Genomic DNA, 23,634 nt, shown 5'->3' with positions numbered 1-23,634 from the left:
GAACATCTCCTCAGAAAAGAAAATCATGGACTTGGAGAAGAGACTTGTGGTTGCCTGATGGGAGGGGGAGGGAGTGGGAGGGATCGGGAGCTTGGGCTTATCAGACACAACCTAGAATAGATTTACAAGGAGATCCTGCTGAATAGCATTGAGAACTATGTCTAGATACTCATATTGCAACAGAAAAAAGGGTGGGGGAAAAACTGTAATTGTAATGTATACATGTAAGGATAACCTGACCCCCTTGCTGTACAGTGGGAAAATAAAAAAAAAAAGAATAAGATATTATATCAATAATCTGAGACCAGGTTATTAGTATTATAGCTAAAGACTATCAAAAAAAAAAGTGGGGTGGGGGAGTTCCAGTCCTGGTGCAGTGGAAATGAATCCGACTAGGAACAATGAGGTTGTGGATTCGATCCCTCGCCTCGCTCAGTGGGTTAAGGATCTGGCCTTGCCGTGAGCTGTGGTGTAGGTCGCAGTCATGGCTCAGATCTGGTGTTGCTGTGGCTGTGGTGTAGGCCAGCAGCTGTAGCTCCAAATTGGCCCCTAGCCTGGGAACCTCCAGGTGCGGCCCTAAAAAAGCAAAAAAAAAAAAAAAAAAAAAAAAATTAAATTTTTAAAAAGCAAGTTAACACTGGTAGGGGGAAGAATCCTAATATTTGCAGAACACACCAGGTTTATTAACCTACCTAGCTCGCTCCCTCAACTGAAGACTTTCTAAAGGCCTCCCTGGCTCTTCTGGTCAAATACTGGGTAAGAGCATTGCTTTTATTACGCTAAGCGCTAAAAGTGTGTTACTGAGACAACCAGGCAAGTACATCAAGCCTCTGGGGTTTGCAGACAGTCTGTTAGGTAAAAACAGGGACATCATATTTGGCATGACTCAGGAGGAAAACTGAAACCACTCTAGGTGTTTCAGATAAAGTGAATTTAATACAGGGAACTGGCTACTAGGTGATAGGAAGCCAAACAGGGGTCAGTGAAGTGACCAGAGCTTAGTCACGGTGAGAAACCACTGCCACCTCTAAGGCCATGTGGGCGACAGGCGGGGGTGCTAGTCCCAGAGTCCCGGCCAGCCCTAACGGATGGGAAATGGTGCTGAGGAGGAGGACACTCAGAAGCTTTGGATCCATCCAAGGAGGAGTTGGGGCTGCAGAAGAGACTCAGCCGCTGCCAGAGACAAGGGAAAAAGCAGAGAGAATGACAGCTACCCTGTCTCCTCCCGCGCCCAGCCCTCCAGCCTTGCACTCGTGCCTTCCATTGGCTGAACCTACTCAGAAGCTGGAAGGCAACAGGCTCTAGGACAGTGGTTTTCTGCCATCTGTAGCCAGAAGGCAGATGAACCTGGAATGGATCCAAGAGCAGACAGGCAGCAGACCAACCCAGGTGTTTACAAAGCAAGATCACTAATCAATGCCTGTTTAATGACAAAAGGACCTAGAGGGAGATCACCAAGGTCTAAGAAGATGGAGAAACTTCATTGAGGTAGGACCAGAACACAGAATAAGCTTATCCATTCTTACGTGTGGACCACCGAGCTCTATTAAAAGAGGTCTCAAGAGGCGTTTCCATCGTGGCACAGCGGAAAGGAATCCAACTAGGAACCACGAGGTTGCGGGTTCGATCCCTGGCCTCGCTCAGTGGGTGAAGGATCCTGTATTGCCGCGGCTCGGATCCTGCGTTGCTCTGGCTGTGGCGTAGGCTGGCAGCTACAGCTCTGATTTGACCCCTAGCCTGGGAACCTCCATATGCCACGGGTGCAGCCCTAAAAAGACGAAAAGACAAAAAAAAAAAAAAAAAAGTCTCAAGAAAGAGATGAATGATGGAGTTCCCATCATGGCTCAGCGGAAACGAATCCGACTCATAACTATGAGGTTGCGGGTTCAATCTCTGGCCTCACTCAGTGGATTAAAGATCCTGTGTTGCTGTGGCTGTGGTCTAGGCTGGTAGCCGTAGCTCCAATTCAACTCCTAGCCTGGGAACACCCATATGCTGCGGGAGTGGACCCAAAAAGCAAAAAAAAAAAAGAGAGAGAGAGAGAGATGAGTGAAAAGAATGACCCTTTGCTAAACATCTTTGCCCAGATCCACTCCTGGCTTTTCTCTATGCCTTGGGAGGCTGACCCCTGCAGATTTCATCTCTGGGGCTCCTTTGTCTGCTATTTTCCAGTGACATTTGGCCAACTGGAGATACCAGCGGGAGACGAACAGGTAGGAAGAGAGAGAGACGCTGAGGCATTTCTTCCCCAGCAGCTGCATTCCTCGTGCCTGCTGGCCCCTCTTCCTGGTGCCAGGTCTCACGGGGCACTGGGAGCACTGTTTCCTCTGCCTGTCCCCTCAGCCCTAAGGATGGTAGTGGTCCCCACATCACGAGTATGCGAGTGCATGAGCCTCTCTTACGTGTGCCTTTGACCCTTCCAACACCGTGGTAAGTAGCCCCTTCACTGGGTCCGCAGAGATACACATGGCTGGGATTCAAATCCAGTCTAGAGAATTCCAGCATCACTGCACCACAGACAGTTTTCCTTGAACTACGTTTTAGCAATGTATTATTGGAAGATAGTCTATGAATTTGGCTTTACAGTTTTCTCAGGAGAAGTGATAATAATAAAAATAAAATGTATATGGATATAAAGAAAGGAGGAGGAGGGAGTGGGAGAGAGGGGGAAAGAGAGAGATTGAATACACGTTTCACGTTTCCTTATCTGTTAATATTTGATTAGCCCAATGGCCTTACGTGTGGGCTGGAAAAAATAATTCTATCTGATTTTCAAAGACAAGGGAACTGGAGCTGAGTTTATCTTACAACAGAACCAAAACTATAACCCCAGACTACAGGTTCTGTATTCCTTCTCCTTTGTACATTCATGAGTGTTATAAGAAAAAAAAAAAATGGTGATTAACCGGTGGCTCGGTTAACTACCTAAACAATATCAATTTTTGTTATGGTGTATACCTAAGTAACTTCTAAGGAATGATGCTATTCTCGATTTACTGCTTCTAAAGAGATATGTGCATAGCCAGGAATTTAAAAAATCCTGGTGCATCAGGGAATATCGTGCATGAACAGTCTGTAATTCATTCCTGATACAGTTTTGTGTTTCTGTGCCCTAATCATTAGAAAATGAAATCTCTACATATTTAATCCCAGGAAGAATTTTTTATCTAGTATGCTAGAAAGCAAGGGCCCATGGAAATATGTAATGATGGCTTTGCAAATTATTCAAAGCATAAGCTTTCTCATGTCACTGGTTGGGAGGCAAGAGAGCTCAAGGACAGGGCTTCAAAGGAGTCAGACAAGAGCGAAGGGAAAGGACTTCAGCTTGCATTGGGCCTGGGACTTGACAGGTACTTGATTCATGTGTGATGAATGATTTTTAAGCTGCCAATGTATCTCATGGGTGGAGGGTGTCTGATTTGGTTTAATGATAATGGCCAGTATTAATTGAGCAATTACTCCTGTCACATACTTGGCATGAGATAATATATCTTATTTAATTCCCCCAAGAAGCCTATGAAACAAGTAGAAGAATTGCTGCTGATCTCCAGATGAGAAAACTGAGGCTCAAGGTAAATAATTCAGTGAACCCTATGCCTTGAATTAAGATCTAAACCTAATTCATGATTTCAGATTCCAGATTCTAGAGTTTCATGCTCTTCACCATTAAACTATACTGCTTCCTTCCCTGGAGTCACACCTCCTCAATAAGTGTCAGCTATTATCACTACTGCTGCTGTTGTCATCATTATTATTAAGTAAGAGAGCAAGTAAATGATATGTTGTTAGAGAGCTTTAAATATGTGGTTAACAGAAAGTTAGAAAAGGAGGCGTTCCCGTCATGGCTCAATGGTTAACGAATCTGACTAAGAACCATGAGGTTGCTGGTTCGATCCCTGGCCTTGCTCAGTGGGTTAAGGATCCAGCATTGCCATGAGCTGTGGTATAGGTCACAGACTTGGCTCGAATCTCACGTTGCTGTGGCTGTGGTGTAAGCCGGCAGCTACAGCTCCAATTTGACCCCTAGCCTGGGAACCTCCATATGCCGAGGGTGCGGCACTAAAAAGCAAAATAAGTAAATAAATAAATATCTAAAAAAAGAAGAAGAAAATGTAACCCTTCCCTCCTCTTTCCTAAGCAATTCGAGGGCTGACTCACTCTTCTCCTCCCTCTCATCTCTCCTCTCTAGACTTTCAGGGAGAGGGGAGAAAGTTAAAGGGAGCAGGGGCAGAAAAGCCAAGAAAAAACAGGATGGAATATATTCCACTGCTTCTTAGGTTGAGACCTTGCAAGCTTTGAACACAAAAGTGCCTACTTTTAAAAAAGACAAACCCCATTCAAGTGCAATTTAAGCTCAGTGGACTGATTTCTGAACACAGGGTAGCAGACACATTGGGATCCTTATCCACTAGGCCACCAGGGAACTCCCCAAATGCCATATTCTATAGTGCTAAGCACTTTACGTGTGTGTTTTCAGTTATCATTAGCAACTGCTTAGCACGGTAGAGTTTAAATTATATACTTTTAACTTTGCTTTTACAACACATTGTTGGCATTATTTGTGATCTATACAGTAATGTCACTGGTTGTGAATGTTATTAATTTTTTAAATTTTTTTACCTTTTGTCTTTTTAGGGCAGCACTGAGGCATGTGGAGGTTCCCAGGCTAGGGGTCGAATTGGAGCTGTAGCTGCCAGCCTACACCACAGCCACAGCAATGCCAAATCTGAGCCACATCTGTGACCTACATCACAGCTCACAGCAATGCTGGATCGTCAACCCACTGAGCGAGGCCAGGGATGGAGCCCAAGTCCTCATGGATACAAGTCGGGTTCATTAACCACTAAGCCACGATGGGAACTCCGTGAATGTTATTCTTTGGGAATAAAACTCATTCCCCATTCCCCATGTCCTTGTAAGGGAACTTTCTTAGAAAATCATCTCTGGCCTCTCTTTCTCACCCCTTCCTTCCTGTGAGGATTTTTCTAATTAAGTTTGGAAGAATGAAGTGGGCAGGCTTGTCTCAAACTCTTCCTCCCTCTTCTCCCTGGAACCTGCCAGACTGCATATAAGGTGTTTTCTCATGTTATCCTCTGCCCTATCAGGGCAGACTCTGCCTCTGCCAGGCAGGTCTGCTGCTTTGGGGGAGCCAGGGTCATGTATTGTTGGACGATGGATTAGCAGGTGCATGTGGACACACTTAAGCCGTGTTGTCCAAATAAGTTTATTAGAATCAAGACATATTTTGAGCTCCCTGCCAAATTCCTCTGCCTACCTCTCAGTTGACTGTGAAAACGTGAAGGTTAAGGGAATGCCACTTATTACCCTCAAATCCCAATAGCACTTCCCATGGGAGTAGTCCTGAAGGACAAGGACGCTCAGCTTTCTGCAGTCTGCATTATCACAGGGTTCCAAGCTCTTGCGAGCTCGGAGTTGGGTCTACCTAACTCCCGGCTGTGTCACCCTGGTTGGACAAGCCATCTAACCTCTCATTCTCCTTTCTTTATCTGTAAGATGGCGCTGCAACAGTATTAATGTCATGCACAATGAAGATTAAAGATTAAGTACTGCGCTTAGCACAGCATCGGCTCAGTAACTGCCAGCTCAGACCTCATCACGGCTGCCTTGTACCAACCGCTAAGGACTGCCTGCATCGCCAGTGTTTCTATTCCTCATTTTCAAAACCAGGAACACCGGGGAAAATACTTTGGGAGAAAAAAGAAGAAAGTACAAAAGATCAGTGCATGGAAATCAAAGCAATGTGTTAAGAGTATTTCCTGGGGAGTTCCGGTTGTGGCGCAGTGGTTAACGAATCCGACTAGGAACCATGAGGTGGCAGGTTCAATCCCTGGCCTTGCTCAGTAGATTAAGGATCCGACATTGCCATGAGCTGTGGTGTAGGTCGCAGATGTGGCTCGGATCCCGAGTTGCTGTGGCTCTGGTGTAGGCTGGCGGCTACAGCTCTGATTGGACCCCTAGCCTGGGAACCTCCATATGCTGTGGGAGCAGCCCTAGAAAAGGCAAAAAGACCAAAAAAAAAAAAAATATTTCCTGGCATTTGGGTACTATGAGAGAGACCAAAGAAACTCACTCGTCATTCCCAAAATGGGTCACGACAAAGTCCACCAGTCTGTTGGAAATGGTGACAGTCAGCGTGATGGCTGGTGCAATCTCGCCCTCTGGTGACGGAAGAAGGTGATGCTCTGATTTCACAATCGGGTATCTTGACAAAACCATAATTCTATATTGGAATGGAAAGAAATGCGTGCATCATTATCATCCCCCCATATCATACAGACAGAGCTAAGAATATGCATTCAGGAGGGATGAGGCACACTTAAAGCATCCTGCTGGGGTCCCTGAGAGCAATACCCTACTGGAGACGTATGTGGCAGTCAGCTGGACAATTCACTGCATCTGGGCTATTCGTCATGTCTTGCTGTGTCACTAAGCACAACGCTATCAACGCTGTCTAATAAGTGCCATGGAAACATGAAAAAGGTAGAACTTCTACAAGCTCCATCTTATTTTATTTTGTTTTTTTATTTTTTTATTTTTTAGGGCTATATGGAAGCTCCCAGGCTAGGGGTCGAATCAGAACTGTAGCTGCTTGCCCTTCATCAGAGCCACGGCAATGCCAGATCCTACACCACAGCTCACAGAAACGCTGGATCTTTAACCCACTGAGCAAGGCCTGGGATCGAACCCACATCCTCGTGGATATTAGTTGGGTTCATCACCTGCTGAGCCACAATGGGAACTCCATTTTAGTGGCACTGTTACTCTGGCAACATAGCTGCCTGAACAATTCTAATATTAATCAACATATCTGGGAATGTACAAATCTTGCCAGCCAGGACACGATTTACAAAATTAGAAATTACAAATGGTCCAGTAAAGGCAGGAAAACATGTTGTACCTCACTCTAAGTCAAGGAACTACAAATGGAAAAGGTGATGAGAGCTCAGACCTAAGCCAGCCCCACCTCCCTGGTTGCATGCACTCTGCCTCTGACCCCCCTGAGGTTCCTCTGACAGAACCACCTCCAAAGTGATGATCCCTGAAGGTACATGTCCAGCCTGTACGGTCCCACTCGGCCTCCAGGCCACAGACGACTGCTTACTGGATGTTGCTGGGCTGTTCAGGGGCATCTCCAAATTAGTACAAGCCTGCTGCTGGCCTGGTCATTCCTGTACCAGTAAATGGCATTGTCCCCTTTCAGGGACTCAGGTAAAAAACCAAGATGTTGGAGTTCCCATCGTGGCCCAGCAGAAACGAATCGGACTAGGATCCATGAGGATGCAAGTTCGATCCCTGGCCTTGCTCAGTGGGTTAAGGATCCAGCGTTGCTGCAGTGTAGGTTGCAGACACAGCTCAGATCCTGAGTTGCTGTAGCTCTGGCGTAGGTCAGAGGCCACAGCTCCGATTCGACCCCTAACCTGGGAACCTCCAGATGCCGCAGGTATGGCCCTAAAAAGACAAAAAACAAAAACAAAACCACAAAACCGAGATGTTGCCCTCATCACTTGAAGGCCCCTGACCTCTAAATCATTGGTGAGTCCTGTCAGTTCTGCTCTAACAGTTCCCAAGTTTGCTCCTTCTCTCCATCTCCACGGCTCCCACTGTCATTTCTCACCTGTGCTAGTGCCTTTACCTCATTACCTGTCTCCCAGCTCCCAGTCTTGCCCCCAAAAATCTGTTCTTCTAGGAACAACCAGAACAATCTTTCAGAAAGGTGCATCAGATCAGACTGCTCCTTTGTTTAAAATCCTCCAAAAGGAGTTCCCGTTGTGGCTCAGTGGGTTAAGAACTGGACCTAGTGTCCATGAGGATGCAGATTTGATCCTTGGCCTTGCTCAGTGGGTTAAGGATCCGGCATGGCCGTGAGCTGCGGTGTAGGTTGCAGATGCATCTCAGATCCCGAGTTGCTGTGGCTGTGGTATAGGCTATTACACCCCTAGCCTGGGAACTTCCATATGCCACAGGTGCAGCCCTAAAAAGACAAAAAAAATCCTCCAACGGTTTCCCATGAAAACTAAAGTAAATTGAGAGTTCCCTGGTGGCTCAGCAGGTTAAAGATCTAGCATTGTCACTGCAGAGGCTTGGGTTGCTGCTGTCGCTCAGGTTCAATCCCTGCTCCAGGTACAGCCAATAAATAAATAAAAAACTGCATAAATAAAATCTCTTTTAAAAAGTAAAATTGGAGTTCTCGTTGTGGCTCAGCAGTTAGTGAACCCAACTAGTATCCATAAGAATGCGAATTCCATCCCTGGCCTCACCTGGTGGGTTGGGAATCCGGCGTTGCCGTGAGCTGTGATGTAGATAATAGGTGGGGCTCAGATCCTGCGTTGCCGTGGCTGTGGTATAGGCCAGCAGTCATAGCTCCGATTCGACTCCCCTAGCCTGGGAACTTTCATGTGCTGTGAGTGCGGCCCTAAAAAGACAAAAGAAAAAAAAAAGTAAAATCGAATTAAATCAGTTCTAAGTATGGCTTAAGGGGCCCTTGAGATCAGGGCCAGGTGGCCCTGAGATCAAGCTCAGGTGGCCACCCTCGACCACATGTCTCACTGGTCCCCCCACAGTCCCTGCTCTCAGGCACACCAAGCTTGACCCTGCCTCAGGTCGTTACCCTGGCTCCTCCCTGGCTGGTCCTGCATCCTCCTCATCATGACGACACAGCAGAGAGACCTTCCTGACCATACCACCTACAGCAGCATCCACCACCGCCCTGCCCATCAGGCCACTCCTTTTCTACCCTAGCACTTGCCACTCTCTCAAATGATTTTATTTATTTCTATGCATACATGATTATTTTCTGTCTCTTCACCTAGAATAGAACCTCCAGAGCAGACACGTTTAGTACTGTAACCTCAGCTATCCTATACTGAATGGCTGATAATAGTGAAGAATTAAAAATATCCAGCAACAGGGAAACCATTAAAACAATGATGGAACCTACATATCTTCAGCACCTCCTCAACGCCGCCACTCCCAAGAAGCATCACTGGGATGTATTCATTCATTGGATTAAGGTATAACAATATCAAGTTTCTACTCTGAGCCTATGCTGCCTAGTCTTTCAGGGATATTTTCAGGATTAATTCCCAAAGGACACTCACCCCCAAGTGTGGTCCCTTGCGCTTGGGCCAAAGTCAGTATAAAAACCCAACTTCTCTCCTAACCACATAGTCAAGTCATTGTTCCCAATATAGGGCTTAGACGCATCGCTCTCCAAAATGGTTATGAAATCTGCACCTGTTCAGGAGTTAAAAAAAAAAAAAAAAGTGGACGTGGTGATTAACCACGGCAATGCACAAACAATGAGCAAAGCTTGATTCTTTAACCCTTTGCCTTTACTCATAAATCAAAAACCAAAGTAATTCCTAATGAGTTACTAAAATGAACTAGTTCAAAGTTCTCCTGAGGTGCAGTGGGTTAAGGATGTGGCATTGTCACTGCAGGAGCTTGGGCCGCTGCTATGGTGTAGGTTCCATCCCTGACCCTGGAACTTTATATGCTGTGGTCACGGCCAATAAATAAATAAATAAATAAAGTGAACTGTTTCAAATCTGAGTTATAAAGAAATTTTACCATATTTAGAATGTGATTAAAACATGGGACACCTTGAGGCATGCAGGAAAGGATAAAAGCGGTTTTTTGTTTGTTTGTTTGTTTTTTTGTCTTTTTGCCATTTCTTGAGCCGCTCCTACGGCATATAGAGGTTCCCAGGCTAGGGGTCCAATCGGAGCTGCAGCCACCGGCCTACGCCAGAGCCACAGCAACGCAGAATCCGAGCTGCGTCTGCAACCTACACTACAGCTCTCGGCAATGCCAGATCCTTAACCTACTGAGCAAGGCCAGGGATCAAACCCGCAACCTCATGGTTCCTAGTCGGATTCGTTAACCATCGTGCCACGACGGGAACTTCAAAAGCGTAACATTTTTGCTTTTGCTTCCTTTCTTTCTTTTTTTTTTTTTTTCTTTTTTGGGCCATATCTATGGCACATGGAAGTTCCCAGGCTAGGGGTCAAGTCGGAGCTACAGCTGCCAACCTACACCAGAGCCACAGTCAACGCCAGATCCAAGCCAAGTCTGCAACCTACACCACAGCTCACTGAAATGCTGGATTCTTAACCCACTGATCGATTTCAGGGATCAAACCCTCATCCTTATGGATACTAGTCGGGCTCCTTTCCACTGAGCCACAATGGGAACTCCCAGAACTTTTCTAAATTTTCAAATATTAACATCTTTCCCAAATTTTCAAATAAGTGTAATGCCTTATTTGAATGCCTTATGTTGCTTAATGCCACAAACATCCAATTTTTAATGTTCAGAAGCCACAAAGTAGTGTACGACAGTGTTTTATTCCTAGGCGAACACCTCCATGGTGTTGGCACAGAAGTACATTTATTCAGATACCTTGCCCCAGAGGCCTGTAATCAGGACTAAAGGACTAAAGACCAAAGACGTTTCCTAATGGCATTAGAATCGGACTCTTGGCTATTTCTTAGGAGATATGCTTATCATCAGTAATAACTAGAACCGTTCATCCCTCTAAGTACCTTGCTCCATGCAGCATGCAGCTGATCTAAAAAACCAAACACCCACATATTTTAAAGGATGCTTCATACGAAGATGAGCACACCAGGGCATGGAATCAAATAAAATTGGTCCCCAGGCTCTTAAAAGCAATTTGCTGTGTAAATGAGCATCACTCCAACCCAGTCTGCCTTTTAACCTGACAGTGTTCTGGTCCCCAACGGTGGGTTCCCAAGTGATAGGAACCACCAGAAGGAGCATCTCCAAGAGCAAAAGCATGACAAGAATCCCCTGCAGAGACCCAGTATGAGACTTTGTTTCCAATCAACTGAATGAATTGCTCTCAGGTAAAACACAGATGTGGTTACAGAAGCTTAATCCTCCTCCAGCTGCCCTGGAGAGTCAGCCTTTTGAAGAGATTAGTTTACGACCCACAAACCCCCCCCCTTTTTTTTCTTTTTTAGCTGCCCTGTGACATATGGAGTTCCCAGGCCAGGGATCAGATCTGAGCCACGGTTGCATCCTAAGCCACAGCTGCAGCAGCACTGGATCCTTAACCCACTGCACAGGGCCAGGGATCAAACCCGTGTCCTGGTACTCCTAAGATAACACCGATCCTGTTGCACCACGGGGGATCTCCCTTACTCCTATTACTGATGATTTTGTTCAAAATAAAAGTTAACAATAGCAGTTGCTCAAAACCTGGAACTAGGAATTCCCTGTGGGCTCCGTGGGATAAGGATCTGGCATTGTCACTGCTGTGGCTCAGGTCGCTGCTGTTCTATCCCTGGCCTGGAAACCTCTGTATGCCACAGGCTCGGCCAAAAACAAACAAACAAACAAACAAACAAACAAACAAAACCCTGGAATTAATTCCAGTAAGACTTACCTGTTTGATTGAGCAGTTGAGCTGATCTTTCTAGATTAGACCATCCGTCATTGTCGAAGCCAAATCTGAAAGGCCAGATGGCGGCAGAGACCTCTGTGGCTGGTGCCTGAAGAATTGTTTTAATGATAATTTAGGATGATTGAACAAGAGCAGTTCAGTGACCCACTTCTCTCTACCTCTCTCTGCCAAAATTCAGCGAAGGAATTTTTTAGGCATTTGTCCATACTCAACACATAATAATAAAGAAGTATTTGCTAACTGGCAATATCACAATAAATCTGCAAATTTCTAGCTTAGGCTTGGGAGTTAGGAGAAGTGTTTGGAAAGTATTTATTTATTTATTTATTTATTTTTGTCTTTTTGCTATTTCTTGGGCTGCTCCCATGGCATATGGAGGTTCCCAGGCTAGGGGTTGAATCGGAGCTGTGGCCACCAGCCTATGCCAGAGCCACAGCAACGCCAGATCCAAGCCGCGTCTGCAACCTACACCACAGCTCACGGCAATGCCGGATCCTTAACCCACTGAGCAAGGCCAGGGATCGAACCCGCAACCTCATGGTTCCTAGTCAGATTCGTTAACCACTGCGCCACGACGGGAACTCCTGGAAAGTAAGTATTTAAAATAAGCATTGTTTGTAATAGCAAAAAAAAATTTAGAAGCAACCTGGCTATTGTTTCAATAGGAAAATGAATTTTTAAAATGACCATACATATAATGGAATACTATACAGCCCTAATAAATGAGTTAGGGCTACATATTTCCATATGGTTGAATCCCACCAAGATGACTTTAAATAAAAATTAAGTTGCAAAATATATATATCAGATGTTATTAACAGAAAGTTAAAACGTGAAAAAAAACAATATCGTCGAGGTACATGTCATGTGTAGTAACAACACCCAAAAATGCATGAAAATGATCAATAGCGTGTGCAGGGTAGGAGTTACTCTTGTGTCAGAGAAGAATGAGATCACGGAGGGATACACAGTCCTTGAGCATATTTGTAGAGTGGTCTCTCACTTCTAAGTTATATAGGGTGTTACTTTCCACCACACTGGCGAGGCCAAGGTTCAAGAGCCCAGAACCCTCCAAAAGTTCCTCTTGAGTCCATGGGCCCAGTTAGAGAAGACAGTGCCCAGCCCTAACCCTCCATTTCAAACTAGTACCAATGGGTCAACAACAGGGATCCTGCGAAAGAGTATGGCTAGATTAGAACAACTCCAACTCCAACTGGAAAAAACAGCTCCAAGTGGACCATACACGTTGAGGTTGAGAGAGAGGTAAGCACCACCTCTTGGCATAAGAGGGCTACCACTTAACCGAAACAGCTCCACATGCAACAGCAGTGAGCTGGACATCTTATCTCTACAAGAAAGATCACTCCCTTTAGTGAAATACCTTGCAAAGAGAAGGCAACCATCAACACAGACTTCAAGAGACATGATTATATTCATCAAGTGGTACCCTCTCGCGGATGTACACACCTATGATTCACTCTGGCTCTCATCCCTCCAAAATCTGTTATTCCCTCATTATTCCCATGTCATAAAGGCCACCACCATCCATCAGTTGCTCAAGCCCCAAACAGAAGTCATCCTTGATTCCTTCCTTCTCCTCGCCTACTAACATATAATTCATCAGCAAATCCTATCATTTCTACTCTCAAAATATATTCTTTTTTTTTTTTGTCTTTTTGCCATTTTCTTGGGCCATTTCCACGGCATATAGAGGTTCCCAGACTAGGGGTCGAATAGGAGCTGCAGCGCCGGCCTACGCCAGAGCCACAGCAACTCGGGATCCGAGCCGAGTCTGCGACCTACACCACAGCTCACGGCAACACCAGATCCTTAACCCACTGAGAAAGGCCAGGGATCAAACCCGTAACCTCATGGTTCCTAGTCGGATTCGTTAACCACTGCACCATGATGGGAACTCCTCGAAATATATTCTAAGTCTATCAACTCCTCTCCAAATCCAGGGCCATGGCACCTACCCAAAGGTGTCTCTCTCCTGGACAAGTGAAAAGGCCTCAGGACCCATCTCCCTGCTCCCACTCTACAATCCACTCTTCATGGTGCAGCCAAATTGATGTGTATCATGTATCTTTATGCTCCTGTTTGAAATATTCTGTTGGCTTTCATTGAAAAAAAAAAATCAAATCGGAACTCACTTCTGTGCTCCGTAGGCCCCAAATGAGGGGAGCCCCCAGTCTCCCCATCCTCATCATCCCCCACTCTTCCTCTGCTCACTAGGCTTCAGCCACACTGTTCACCTTGTGCTCCTCAAACACACCCAGCCTGTACCCTTTCCATTCTGCCTGAGTCCTTTACTCGTACCTTTCAGAATGACTGGCTCTCTCTCTGCTTTCAGTTTTCAATGCAAATGTCACATCCTCAGAGCAGACTTCTCCAACCACCCAGAGCCAGTTATGCTCTACTCCACACTCTTATTTGCTTCAGAGTAGCCTGATCTATAGTGATATCCTTGGGAGTTCCCGCTATGGTGCAGTGGGTTAAGAATCCAACTGCAGCGGCTCTGGTTGTTGCATAGGCTCAGGTTCGATCCCTGGATGGGCACAGTGGGCTAAAGCATCTGGCATTGCTGCCGCTGCAGTGTAGGTCATAGCTCGGATTCCATTTCTGGCCCAGGAACCTCCATATGCCATGGGTGTGGCCATAAAAAATAATAATCAGGAGTTCCCGTCGTGGCACAGTGGTTAACAAATCCAACTAGGAACCATGAGGTTGAGGGTTCTATCCCTGGCCGTGCTCAGTGGGTTAAGGATCCAGCGTTGCTGTGAGCTGTGGTGTAGATCGCAAATGCAGCTCAGATCTGGGGTTGCTGTGGCTCTGGGGTAGGCCGGCGGCTACAGCTCTGATTAGACCCCTAGCCTGGGAACCTCCATATGCCACAGGAGCGGCCCTAGAAAAGGCAAGAAAAAAAAAAAAGACCAAAAAAAATCATCATCATCATAAAAAAGTGATATTCTTTATTTACTTGTTCTTCTGAGTATTAGCTTTCTTTCCTGCTAGAATGTAAACTCCCTGAGGACAGGGATCTTCTCCAACTTGTTTACCTCTGTATCCCTGACGCCAGGCACACAAAAGACAGTCAATAAGTATTAATTGAATGACATTCATTTATCACATGAAGGAATGAATGAATGAACAAATAAACAAAATAATAGGTATTAAATCTAAATGAAACGACTCCTTTTTAAAAGAATCCCTGGCGGATATTAGGGATCTTCTTCTGACTGACATCTGGTTGCAATAATAACTAATAATAAGACGGCAAAGGAAAGAGACTATGTAATGAATTAGTTACTTTTTAAGAAATAGTTACTGAGTTCTGGATATGTGCCAAGTATTCTGTGCGGTGCTGGAAGTACAGAGGGAAACAAGACAAGCCTGGGCTCCATCCTCATTAGAGCTGTTTAATTAATAGGAAAAAAGGGCCTAGTAATGCAGACTGCTAAAACTCAGAATTCACCACCAAAGTCTGTTGTAGCCAAACTGTAATTCTGACTGCATTATGAAACATATCAAACTTTTTATCACGGCAGATGGAAAGCACAACATTGCAATGACTTACTCTTGCTTTCGCCTACCTACCTAGAAGCGAAAGGGACAATAAGACATTTTAAACTGCAATTGAGGAGTCCCTGTTGTGGCTCAGTGGGTTAAGAACCCAACTAGTATCCACGAGGATGAGGGTTTGATCCCTGGCCCTGCTCAGTGGTTTAAGGATCCAGCATCACTGTGAACTGCGGTATAGGTTGCAGATGTGGCTCGGATCTGGCATTGCTGTGGCTGTGGTGTAGCCCAGCAGCTGTACTTCTCATTTGACCTCTAGCCTGGGAACTTCCATATGCCAAAGATTTGGCCATAAAAATAAAATTAAAAAAAAAAAAAACTGCAGACAAGATGGGAAAGGAAGAGATAAGAAAAATTCCATGATCTATCAACACCGAGCTACCCATAATCTACAATTATCCAAGAATTATCTGTAAGATTTTTCTTAAAAGAATCTCATACTGTTGCTTTCAGAAATACCTACCAAACAGTACAAAGAAGCTCATTATAAAATAGTTTATGTCGTGGCTCAGTGGTTAACAAACCCGACTAATAACCATCAGATTGTGGGTTCGATCCTTGGCCTCACTGGGTTAAGGATCCAGCATTGCTGTGAGCTGTGGTGTAGGTTGCAGATGCAACTCGGATCCCGTGTTGCTGTGGCTGTGGCATAGGCTGGCAGCTGCAGCTCCAATTTGACCCCTAGCCTGGGAACTTCCATGTGCCGTGAGTGTGGCCCTAAAAAAAGACAAAAAAATAAATTAATAAAATAAAGTAAAATAGTTCCTTATGTCATAGTTTGGATGTGTTAAATCACTGAATGACAAAAATAACTTCATACAATAAAATCATGAGCCATTTACCTCTAACATGGGTTTACCCTGCCCCAAGAACCCAGCTTCATCAAATAATCCCACCATGCTGTCAGCCTGTGACTTAAAGGTTAAAGAGATGGGATCCACGGCTCTGAAGTCCTTAGACTCTGGTCTAGGGTTCAGGCATAATGGTGAAGTGTACAAATGTACACACATATACGTAATATAAAATTCCATATGAAAACTTTTAATTACTTACCCCTTTGCCCAATTTCTTCTCGTAGGCTTTAAGCCGCAGTCCTAATCCCAACAACCCCACGCCAACAAGCAGCCACAAAACTAAACAAACAAACAAAAAGAAATAATTATTTAGAAGAAAGTAAGTTTGGGTTTTTAAAAAATAATTTATATGTAATTATTGAATTTATTAGCCAAGGGTATTATGTAAAGGGGAAATCTCTGGTTCCTGGGTTAATTTTCATGTATAACATGCATATATATTACCCATACTCAAAACTCAGGTTTCAAAGAATCTTCCTTAAAAATGTTCCAAGGAGTTCCCATTGTGGCACAGTGGAAATGAATCCAACTAGTATCCATGAGGATGGGGGTTCGATCCCTGACCTTGCTTAGTAAGTCAGAGCCATGAGCTGTGGTGTAGGTCACAGACATGACTTGGAACCTGTGTTGCTGTGGCTGTGGTGCAGGCTGGCAGCTGTAGCTTCAATTTGACCCCCAGCCTGGGAACTTCCACATACTGTGGCTGTGGCCCTAAACAAACAAACAAAATTTCCAAGAACCATGAACTAAATTAAAAATAAATCATAAATATATACAAGGAATAATATATAAGAAAACAAGTCTCTACAAGGAGAGTGCAAAAATAGTCTGCAGAATCAAGCCCCAAATACTTCAGCTATTTAAATTTTTAGAATCAGTGAATACAATAAGCATGCTTAACATGTTTAGAAAAATAAAAGAGATTATTCAATAAGATAACTAAGCAGCAACGCCAAGTAGTTATGCTGCAGGCCTCACTTATGATGGAGCATGACAATGTGAGAAAAAGAATGTATACATGTGTGTGTAATTGGGTCACTTTGCTGTACAGTAGAAAATTGACAGAACACTGTAAACCAGCTATAAGAGAAAAAATAAAAATCATTATAAAAAAGATAGCTAAGGAATGGGAGATTAAATTAATGGGCAGGAAAATTTGTAAAGATGTTAAGCAAACTTCTAGAAATACAATTATATAATAATTATAATAATTGAAATTAGAAACTCAGTGGACAAGATAAAAAGCAGATTAGGCAAAACTGAATAGAGAAAAATTGTAAGGGGCAGCTTAAAAACAAAGATGGAGAATATGCAAGAGGTGAAGAGACACGAAGAAGAGAATGAAAAGATCCAACACATGTCTAACTGGAGCCAACAAGGAGAGAAGAGAAAGAATGGGAAAGGGGCAATATTTGCAGAAATAATGCTGAGACTCTTCCACAACTGATTAAAAAAAAATAATAATAACTCTCCAGATTCAGAAAGCCCAAACACTCCCAAGCAAGGAAGGGGCTGGATCCACAATCAGATACACCACAGTGAAACTCCAGAACACTGAAACAAAGAGAAATACTGAGCTGCCAGAGAGAAAAGACAGCATAGCTTCAAAAGAGCAAAGAATGGACTTCCGGCTGACTTCTCAAATGCAAAAATGGAAGTCAGCTAACAAGGGAAGAACATCTTGAATGTTCTGAGAAAAAAAAAAAAACCACCTAGCAAAAAAACAGAAATTATTGGTATAATTTCAAACCTAGAAAGAAGACTGAGGAGGAGAAAAAAGACAAAGAAAAGCCAATCAATGCAAAAGCAAGAAGAAAGGAAAAATACACCTCGAGAAAGTAGAAAAGGCAAAAGCAAAATAAGACGATAGAAATAAATCATAATGCATGAGAAATCACTACAAAAATAGATTGCATTTTCAAGTTAAAGACAGACTGACACTCTAGAAAAAGCAAAACCGTGGAGACAGTAAGCAGATTGGTAGTTGCCAGTGTCTGGAGGAATAAGGAAAGGATGCATTGGCTGAGCACATGGGATGTTTACAACAGCGAAAACATCCCATGTTTTCTCTGATACTGTAATGGTGGATCGATATCATCACACATTTGTCAAAACCCACAAAATGCATAAATGAAAGGAGTGAATTCCAAAGTAAACTGGGAACTTTGGTTAATAATACTGTATCAATGTGGGCTCATCAATTCTAACAAATGTACCACACTAATGTAAGAAGTTAATGATGGTGGAAACTGAGCAGATGGGAGTGTGAGAGGGGGTGTATGGGAATGCTACACGTTCTGCTTAATGTTTCTGTACAATCTAAAACTGCTCTGAAAAGTAAAATCTATGAATTTTTTTTTTTATCTTTTTGGGGCCACACTTTCAGCATATGGAGGTTCCCAGGCTAGGGGTTGAATCGGAGCTGTAGCTGCTGGCCTACACCACAGCCACAGCAATGCCAGATCCAAGCCACGTCTGAGACCTACACCACAGCTCATGGTAATGCTGGATCCTTAACCCACTGAGCGAGGCCAGGGATCAAATCCACGTCCTCATGGATAGTAGCCGGGTTCGTTAACCACTGAGCCACAATGGGAATTCCATATATATATATATATATACACACTTTTTTTTTTTTTAAAGACAAAGACAGTGGTTGCCCTTGGTGGGGACTGGGAGGGATGAGCAAGGGGAACACAGAGGAATTTTCAAGGCAGTAAAACTACTCTGTAGGATACTTTTTTTTTTTTTTTTTTTTTTTTTTTTTTGGTCTTTTCTAGGGCCGCTTCCACGGCATATGGAGGTTCCCAGGCTAGGGGTTGAATCAGATGGAGCTACAGCCTCCAGCCTACACCACAGCTCACAGCAACGCTAGATCCTTAACCCACTAGGCAAGGCCAGGGATCGAACCTGCAATCCTCATGGATGCTAGTCAGATTCATTTTCACTGAGCCACGACGGGAACTCCTAAAGAATTGATAGCAGCAGTAGTAAAAAAGACTGTCAAGACTGTAAACCAAAAGACAAAAGCTCCCCGATTCTGGTTTCAAGGGACACACCTGAAACAAAAGAACATCCAAAAACATCTACATTAAAATTTTTACCCCTAAGAGTTCCTATTGTGGCACAGCGGAAACAAATCTGACTAGGAACCATGAAGTTTCGGGTTCGATCCCTGGCCTTGCTCAGTGGGTTAAGGATCTGGCGTTGCTGTGAGCTGTGGTGTAGGTCGAAGACATGGCTTGGATCCCACATTGCTGTGGCTGTGGTGTAGGCTGGTGGTTACAGCTCCGATTAGACCCCTAGCCCGGGAACATCCATATGCCATGGGTGCGGCCCTCAAAAAGACGAAAACACACACACACAAATTTTCCCCTAAATTTTTTTGGCCATGCCCACAGCATGTGTAAGATCTGAGGCCAGGGATCAAACCCATGCCACAGCAGTGGCCTGAGCCACAGCTGTGACAATGCCAGATCTTAAATCCACTGAGTCACCAGGGAACTCCTCCCAAAAGTTTAATCTAACCTTTTCAAATTATGATGGAACATACATAAAGGTGTTTATATAATGATCTTACTGCTTTATGATATTTCTTTTCAAAATATATTGCAATTTTTAGCTTCTTAATTGTTTTGTAGCTCTTTACATCTTAATATTTTGTCTTCTCTAGTAAAGCATCGAGTCACTGAAGGTGGAGACCAGTTTTTACATGTCTTGGTATTCTACATAATACTCTACTACATAATACTACATAATTATATGTAATTAGGCCGCAATTTGTATCCCAAATATACTATCTGCAAATGTTACACATTCAATAAACATTTTTATTTAACCTAGCATATTTTGAGATAAGTCAGATTAAATAGCAAACTAATTTCATGTTTGAGTTTCTAGTTCATCAACAGTCCAAACATTAATATATTTCATCTCCCAAAAAGGAGTATAAGAAATGAAACAAACAGACTCAACTATTAGACCAAAGAAGTTTGGAAATTCTAGCTGTTAAATCTAAGCTAGATATGAAACAAAATGAATACACAGGATATGTGGTTGAAATGACACAATATCAGAGATATGCTCTAACGTGTTTTACCAAAAAAAAAAAAAAAAAAGACGAAGAAGAAGAAGGAAGATAGGTGTTCATAACATTGGAGCTGAGTCGAAGGGTACATGAGGGTTTGTTAAACTCTTTAATTTCATATGTTTGAAAAATTATATTTACAACAAAATACTTTGAAAAATAAAGCAAAACTATACTCACAAAGTTTCGCATATTTTTCACTCTTTCTGAAAAGCACCTTAGGACTGTTTTTTGTTTGAAGAAGAGAGTCAAGGCTTTTCTTAGGACCAAATAACATATCCAGCCCAATAATTAGCATCACTGCCCCTGTTAAAAAAGAAAGATGAATATATTACATTTCAGCCCCCAAATCTTTCCAAAGGTAAATTCCAGGAGCCTGTATTTCATTTCAATGGACATTGGCTGAAAATTCAGTTTCTGAGTCATCTCTAGACCTCAGCAATTATTCCAGTATGACTTTTGATCAACTGGGATGAACATAAGAAACCAGCGTTTTAGAAAGTATGCTTTACATTAAAAGACCCCGGCCTTTTCCTAGGAAGAGGTTTCTTTTGATTTCCTGAGTGTTTCCTAGTTGTTAGGCTGGTAATGACATCAGTCACAGATTGTTGACTGTGCAAGGAACAGGGTTGGGGTGGGACAAGAGAAAGGAGCCTTATGGACAGCGTGAGGGACACAGGCTTCACTACAGGGACCACGTGCACAGAGCTAAGGAGCACAAGAGCAGGATGTGTAGATCTTAACACGGCAGTGTCCGCGGCAATAATTCTGCCCTGGAGTGTGGGTCCACAGAGAGGATGCGTGCTCGAACTCACACTGCGCCGAGAAAGATGAGCTCAGCTGGGGTGCATTCCAATTTAGCTTATAGGTGAAGCCTACGTACTTGTAATGTTGTATTTAGTAAGACTGGAAACAGAGGCATGATGGAACAATAGAACCATTAGTGAATGCCAAGTAAAAGTTACACTTACATGCAAGGCTAACCCCCCTCCCTTAAAGTTATGTGTCATTTCCAGGAAATCGCAAGAAAAACCTACACAATACATTGAGAACTCGTTTCTGATCTCATACAGATTCTCTTCCATCTTTAGTCAAAGCTACTCCACATTACCGGCATTCCTTAGCTTTTGGAGCCTTAACAATATAATGTCACTCTTACGAAAAAGAATTCTTAGTTGTTTGAAGCTGTAATAAAGCACTGTTACTGCAATCCCATAAGTATAGTGAGAAAGAACTCAAAATGCCCACCACCTATAACGTTCTAAAGAAAGAAACCGGAGTTCCTATCGTGGCTCAATGGTTAACCAATCCAACTAGGAACCATAAGGTTGTGGGTGCAATCCCTGGCCTCGCTCAGTGGGTTAAGGATCCAGTTGCTATGAGCTGTGGTGTAGGTCACAGACGAGGCTTGGATCCCACATTGCTGTGGCTCTGGTATAGGCAGGCGGCTATAGCTCCGATTCGACCCCTAGTCTGGGAACCTCCATATGCCTTGGGTGTGACCCTAAAAAAAGACCAAAAAAAAAAAAAAAAAAAGAAGAAGAAGAAAGAAAGAAACATACGCTCAGAATGGCTCTTACTTTCCTGTGTTTGCTCCTCATGGCAGATCCCTAAGCAAGCTGGAGTAAGAGAAAAGCAGGGCACTGGACAGGAAGATAGAGCAGGACAGAGTACACACACCTGAAAGAAACCAGAAGAAACATGAAGTTTGCAAAGCCAAGATTATCTCAGAGGAAAAGCATCAGTGTATGTCTTTGATCAGATGACAGGTTGGATGTCTGCCAGAAACAGTAAATCCTCAAAAGCTATTTTAAAATATTTCACAGAATTTAAAAATATCTTTGGAGTTTCCACCATAGCTCAGCAGGTTAGGAATCCGACGAGTACCCATGAGGATGTGGATTTGATCCCTGGCCTCGCTCAGAGGATTAAGGATCTGGTGTTGCTGTGAGCTGCAGTGTTGGTCACAGATGCAGCTTGGATCTGGCATGGCTGTGGCTGTGGTGTAGGCTGGCAGCTGCAGCTCCGATTTGACCCCTGGACTGGGAACTTCCACATGCCGCGGGCGTGGCCTTAAAAAGAAAAACAAATACCAAAACAAAATACCCAATAAATGAAAAACAAATGAATATTTTAAAAAATAAAAAAATTAAAATATCTCTTCCAAATCAGCCCATCCTGACAGAAGTCTAGCTCGTGGAGTAGAAAAGTTTTTGTGAAAATGTACAGAGCGGCTGGAGGCATTCCAAAGGCACCTCTGGGCACTGCAGAGCCTCAGACTTCTCGGCAGCACTCACCCCAACTGTAGGAGACTCCCTAAGTATTTGTCTAATCTGATAAGTGTGTTTCCTCGACTACACGGAAGCTCCAGGTGGGCAGAACCCCACATCTCTTAAATCCTCCACACCTGGCACTGTGCCTGGACCACAGTAGGTGTACAATAATTTTTTGTCTTTTTATGGCTGCACCCATGGCATATGGAGGTTCCCAGGCTAGGGGTCCAATCAGAGCTACAACTGCCAGCCTAGGCCACAGCCACAGCAACATGGGATCCGAGCCGTGTCTGCAACCTCCACCACAGCTCAGGGCAATGCCGGATCCTTAACCCAGAGCAAGGCCAGGGATCGAACCCGTAACCTCATGGATACTAGTTAGATTCGTTTCCACTGTGCCACAATGGGAACTCCAATTTTTTAATAAATAAATGAAGAAGGTAAAAAAAATGATTGTGTGAACAAACAAGAACTGAATCCCCTCTTCACATACTTTGTCTCCCTGATTTTCTCAAAGATTTTGATCCTGGAGACATCTGACGTTTCACTTACACTAGAATGACAGGCAGCATTTAATATGCATATGTCTGGTATACAGCAGTAATTTCATTACTGCTGAAAGCTAATTCCTGAAATATTAAACTGGGCTAAGTTCGTGAAATTTTAACTTTGGTACCTGAGTTCATAACCACTGAAATGTAAAATACCTACTCCATGTTTGAGAATTTTTCGGTTACATTAAATTTATACATGCAAAATATATCTTCGTTGGTAAAAACATGGTAAATAAAAACCATACATAAGATTCAGGGGAACTGGAGCTCCTGTTGTGGCTCAGTGGAAACAAATCTGACTAGTTAGTATCCATGAAGACACAGGTTTCAATCCGTGTCCTCCCTCAGTGGGTTAAAGATCCAGTGTTGCCGTGAGCTGTGGTATAGGTTGCGGCTCAGATCTGGTGTTGCTGTGGCTATAGTGTAGGCTGGTGGCTACAGCTCTGATTCAACTCCTACCCTGAGAACCTCCACATACTGAGGGTGTGGCCCTAAAAAGACAAAAAAAAAGATTCAAGGGAAGCAAAAAAGTCACACTTCCTATATATATTTGCAATATTTAATAAGCTAGCAATGTGGGCGTAGTGTCGTCGAGCGCAGTGGTTAAAGAATCTGACTAGGAACCATGAGGTTGGGGGTTCCATCCCTGGACTTGCTCAGTGGGTTAAGGATCTGGTGTTGCTGTGAGCTGTGGTGTAGGCTGCAGATGTGACATGACTCAGATCCCGAGTTGCTGCGGCTGTGGTGTAGGCCAGTGTCTACAGCTCCGATTAGACCCCTAACCTGGGAACCTCCATGTGCCGCGGGAGCGGCCCTAGAAAAGGCAAAAAGAAAAAAA

The 23,634-nt window shown here is 43.8% G+C and overlaps 1 protein-coding gene across 2 annotated transcripts in view; it reads right to left on the bottom strand.

Moving 5' to 3' along the window:
* Nucleotides 1–23,634, bottom strand: part of CWH43 (cell wall biogenesis 43 C-terminal homolog) — a 75,690-nt gene that overhangs the window by 24,213 nt on the left and 27,843 nt on the right. For both annotated transcript variants that reach the window (XM_013978667.2, XM_003128968.5), the window contains exons 8-12: nt 20,150–20,275; nt 16,082–16,161; nt 11,432–11,537; nt 9,120–9,255; nt 6,092–6,241 (exon numbers count right to left, since the gene is read on the bottom strand). In XM_013978667.2, the coding sequence (XP_013834121.1) occupies nt 6,092–6,241; nt 9,120–9,255; nt 11,432–11,537; nt 16,082–16,161; nt 20,150–20,275 (598 nt within the window). The remainder of the gene's footprint in view (nt 1–6,091; nt 6,242–9,119; nt 9,256–11,431; nt 11,538–16,081; nt 16,162–20,149; nt 20,276–23,634) is intronic.

The sequence above is a fragment of the Sus scrofa genome, chromosome 8, assembly GCF_000003025.6.
Source record: "Sus scrofa isolate TJ Tabasco breed Duroc chromosome 8, Sscrofa11.1, whole genome shotgun sequence".
Classification (NCBI taxonomy): Eukaryota; Metazoa; Chordata; class Mammalia; order Artiodactyla; family Suidae; genus Sus; species Sus scrofa.
This window is presented reverse-complemented; position numbering and strand designations above follow the sequence as displayed.